This window comes from Diadema antillarum, unplaced genomic scaffold (assembly GCF_040938485.1).
Source record: "Diadema antillarum isolate AM-2024a unplaced genomic scaffold, OU_Dant_1.0 seq00000889_RagTag, whole genome shotgun sequence".
Taxonomy (NCBI): Eukaryota; Metazoa; Echinodermata; class Echinoidea; order Diadematoida; family Diadematidae; genus Diadema; species Diadema antillarum.
In genome coordinates, this window is record NW_027271753.1 from 1,252,879 (window position 1) to 1,257,836 (window position 4,958).

General features: G+C 41.1%; 1 protein-coding gene across 1 annotated transcript; it reads right to left on the reverse strand.

The window, feature by feature from the left end:
- Positions 1 to 278: 278 nt before the first annotated feature.
- On the reverse strand, positions 279 to 4,669 carry LOC139740892 (tRNA (guanine(37)-N(1))-methyltransferase-like). Its single transcript, XM_071651477.1, has 3 exons — positions 4,058 to 4,669; positions 2,387 to 3,169; positions 279 to 352 (listed from the first exon to the last, which is right to left on the reverse strand). Exons 1-3 carry the CDS (start codon positions 4,665 to 4,667, stop codon positions 279 to 281), a joined length of 1,467 nt encoding a protein of 488 aa, XP_071507578.1. The 5' UTR covers positions 4,668 to 4,669.
- Between the last annotated feature and the right edge of the window lie 289 nt (positions 4,670 to 4,958).

Sequence of the window (4,958 nt, forward strand, 5' to 3'; positions counted from 1 at the left end):
GACATCACCACAACAAGGAGTATGTCACCATGTCGAGGGGAGGATGTTACAACATCGAGGAGGGGAGGATGTCACAAAAGGCCATCACGATGAGGTGGGGAGGACATCACGATGTCGAAGGGAGGACATCACCACGATGATGGGAGGAAGATGTCATGACGACGAGGGGAGGGCGTCACAATGTCGAGGAGAAGACGTCACCACGATAAAGGAAGGACATCACCACGATGAGGAAAGATGTCACAACAATGAGTGGAGGATGTCACAAGGGGATGATGTCATGACGTCCTTGCTTTCTTGGAAGGCGATTCTGCTTCTTCAGATCCATCAGGTCCTTCTCCAGCCTCCTGCCCTGTACGTGAGATGATGGAAGTGAGAAGCCGAGGAAATGTGTAATGGATGCATCTATCATGGGAGAACTTGTGCTGATAAGGTTAATGCTTGAAAGTATACACTGTGGGTCAATATACTCATCAAGTGGAATGCCATCTCTGATCGCTCAAAAGAATCACACTGGAACTACATATGTATTACAAGATATTCTGCTGAATGAGAATGCTTTAAAAAATCCATTGACAGTTTTCAAGTGATTGAAGCATGTATTTGGTGAATCAGATAATGATGGATATTCAACATTGACTACAATGTCCCTTGAAATTACAATTGTACATTTGGTATCAAAAGACACCCACTAAATGAAGTATGAGATATCATCAGGCACTGTTTGAAATAAAACAGTAATGAAACAGGCATACAACTCCACATTATATAACACTTTAAGAATGCTTATCAAATGCTATAGAGGCTTATCAGTTAGCATATTCTTAAAGTTTGTACTTTATCATGAATACTTACTATAAAACCAGAAATTTTTGTGTGCATGGAACTTTTGCAAATTTGCAAGGAGCCAAGATTCGTGAGAGTAAAAGTCATAAATGCGTGCGAAAGTTTTTTTTTACACAAAGCACTGAATGCCGTCGCAATCTGCAAAATTTTCATGCCATGAAAAAGGCCTTCAGCAACGATTAGCAAAAGTTTCATGCCACAAAGTATTTTGGTTTTACAGTATAAATCTCTCAAATCCAACAAAGCTGACAAATACCACTGCTCTGGTTTTTCTCTTTTTTTTTTATAGTCTTGCTTGGTGCAACACTGAAAAAAACAAGGAAAAGTAGAAATTACGCGGTGCGTAATATATGTCCCCGCCGGAAGTAGCATTTAGTAGCAAAATGTACAATATAGGTAAAAAGATGAAGGTCAAAGGTCAAAATTCTATGTAGAAGTTTTGAAGCCCTCACCTAGTGCCATCACATAAAGCAAACGGAATCAAAATCGGGTTAGAAATGGCGAAGGAGTAGCATTTTGTAGCCAATGTACAAAATAGGTAAAAAAATCAAGGTCAAAGGTCAAAGAAGTCAAAGGTCAAAATTCTATGTAGAAGTTTTGAAGCCCTCACCTAGTGCCATCACTTAAAGCAAACGGAATTGAAATCGGGTTACAAATGGCAAAGGAGTAGCATTTTGTAGCAAAATGTACAATATAGGTCAATAATCAAGGTCAAAGGACAAAGAAGTCAAAGGTCAAAATTCTGTGAAGAAGTTTTGAAGCCCTCACCTAGTGCCATCACATAAAGCAAACGGAATCAAAATCAGGTTAGAAATGGCGAAGGAGTAGCATTTCGTAGGCAATGTACAATATAGGTCAAAAATCAAGGTCAAAGGTCAAAGAAGTCAAAGGTCAAAATTCTGTGTAGAAGTTTTGAAGCCCTCACCTAGTGCCATCACTTAAAGCAAACGGAATTGAAATCGGGTTACAAATGGCGAAGGAGTAGCATTTTGTAGCAAAATGTACAATATAGGTCAAAAATCAAGGTCAAAGGTCAAAGAAGTCAAAGGTCAAAATTCTGTGTAGAAGTTTTGAAGCCCTCACCTAGTGCCATCATATAAAGCAAACGGAATCAAAATCGGGTTAGAAATGGCGAAGAAGTAGCATTTTGAAGCAAAATGTACAATATAGGTCAAAGGTCAAGGTCAAAGGTCACAATTAAAATTCTGTATAGAAGTTTCAAAGCTCCCATGTAGTGCTATCATATAAAGCAAACAGAATCAAAATCGGGTTAGAAATGGCGAAGGAGTAGCATTTTGAACATTTTGATCACACACGGACGCACACACGGACGCACACACGGACGGACGGACGGACGGACGGACGGACACACGGACACACACACGTACGGAGCCCGTTTCATAGTCCCCTGCTCGAACTCGTACGGCGGGGACAACAAGCGAACCCCCAAAACACCTGCATTGTTAGACAGTGAAGGTCAATCCCCAAAACTGTTTTGACACAAGATTCCCCAAACCTTCCTTGAATTCTAATGGCTTACCATCTGCATTAATCCCTTGCAGTGAGGCAAAGAGAATCTCTTGAGGTAGAGTAAAACTGATGCACATCATTTCTTTGTTTGGTGCAACATCTCTCACATTGTGGATTTCTGGTGAGTTCAGTGGGCACTTGAGAATGGACTCAACACGCTGCCGTATGTCCAGGGCTGGGTCAGCTGCCTTTGAGAAGCCATGGCAGTGGACGACAACCCTTGGTACTCGACTCTGAAGATCCGGAGACACCTCGGCCAGAAGTGAAGGAAAGGTGTCTAGGAATTCCACAGCTAGGGCGGGGAGATTCATGATGACATGGGCCGCATCTTGGAAGGACTCCCTCGCCCTGACGATCAAGTCAGACTTAACAACGTCTCGCAAAAACTGTCGTCCATCCAAGTTGGAAGCTGTGACTCTGTCACTGACTTTGTTCTTTTTCGTGTTCTCCTGCAGCCAGCGGTAGGATTCCGGGTTCAAGTCATTTGCAAACACCTGGCAGCCCTTCTTTGCTGCCGGTACGGCAAATGGTCCAACTCCGGCAAACACGTCGTACACGACATCCTTCTTGCAGAGTTTGGTCACTATTCTTTCATGCTCAGTTGACAGTCTGGGATTCCAGTACACTTTGGCAAAGTCAAATGAGTAAGACAGGTGGCACTCTTTGACTGTCACCACAGTCTTTTGTTCTCCTGCTATACATTCCATGTTGAAGAAGCGATACGTGTTGTCGATCTCGTTTAGCTTGTTGACTACAGTTGTGATGCCGGGGTTCTTCTCCAATAAAATTTCACCTGAGGAAAATGGTATCGTAAATGAATGAATGACGGAAAATATTGAACACTCATCATTTGTACGTCTCACATGTAGACAAAACTAGGCAAGTAAGATATATTATTTTTATTTTAAAAAAAAAGTTTTTTCTTTAGTTTAACCCACCTCTTGCTATGTTCCAGCACTTTTGCCTTTAACACCAGACATGAGATTTGACCTCTGATATACATGTATGTGTATATGCAATACATACAGAGAGTAGGCCATTGTAGTTAACATATTGTCCATGAGAACCTGTTGTATGTTTGCATATAATCATAGTCTTCAGGAATAAGATAATCTTTAAGGGAGCACTTACCACAATGTCAAACATGGGATAACCTCTTATTCATAAGGCTGGGATTATGCACATTATACCTACACGTGTACATATGTGCATAATATGGACAAGACTTGAATGTGACAAACCTAATCATTTGCAACAGATTTCACATAAAGTGTGTTTTGTTTAACTGGAATATCTATGAGTACTCTAGTTATCCATTCATTGTGGAGTTTGGAAGTCAGTACATGAATACAATGCAGAATTAATCAGTGCAATTTACTGGATTCATAACTTGTAAGCTCATATTCTCAAAGAACTATTAGAAGTCAAAAGTAACATTCCAAGGCATTAGGTGTTAAGAGCAATTCTGGTATGCACATACATAAACAACAGGACATTACAACAATCTAGGATCTGTTCTGTACAAATTAAATATGCCACAAAGTATAGAAGCTCATCTTTCAGGGTCAGAGTTTAAACTTGCACATCATGAAAAAAATCTTGTAGATTGCAGGTGCAAAGATACTGTATGAGAATACACAGCGTCTTTAAGCAACTTTTTTGCCATTACTACTCAACCGACCTATGAGATGTTTGTGCTTCAGCTGTGAATCTTTCAAGTTGAGGTGAATGATGTGTCCAATCCGGCTGAATCCTTTTGGCACCTCCACGTCGCTAGGCAACAGACCCTGGAGCACCTCATGGGCCTGCCAGTCATCGTAGGTCAAGTTTAACTGGAACTCGTGTAGTTCTCTCGCCACTTCATTCTCCTCAAGAACTGTCCGCTGCCTCTCTGTCAGAGCCTCAACTCTCGACAACTTGTTAGGGTCCAACAGCAGGAACCGGTCGTTGGGACTGCCTGGAACATCACGGACAGCCTGGAAGCGGACTCTCTCAAACGTGGCACCCTTGAAGGCTTTGAGGACTTTGTGTATTTTCCGCTTGTCGATTTTCAGTGCTGGAACGATAGCAGTCTTGGCAAATGCATCTCTGTTGACAGTGTTTGACGGTTTGACTTTGTCTGACAGACTGAAAACATTGTCAGCGAAAGAATGCACAGATGCCATGGCACCGAGGGTTTTGCACCTACTGATGTCAACAAATTTCAGTAAACCATAATCTGATTTCCATGGATGAAGCAGAGATGCAGCTTTGATGGGACGTAGCAACAACTGGAATCTCCTGGTGAACATCAAGATCCTTCATACATGAAGCCTGATAGAAACCTACAATAAAAGGCACAAATATGAAAAAAAAAATTGTAAAGTCAACAGTAAAGTTGCTACATTTGAAGAGTTTTCAGGATATCAGTTGTTTAAAATGTGACCCTGTATCACAAAACCAACAAAAAGACTTTAAGCTTTACAACAATGTATAACTCAATTCAAACAGACTCTCCTAACCTATCTAAATATTGGAAAAAAGCACACACTGTGGAAAAGTGTGAACTGAGAAAAGAGGCTCCAAAGTATAGGGTCTATTCA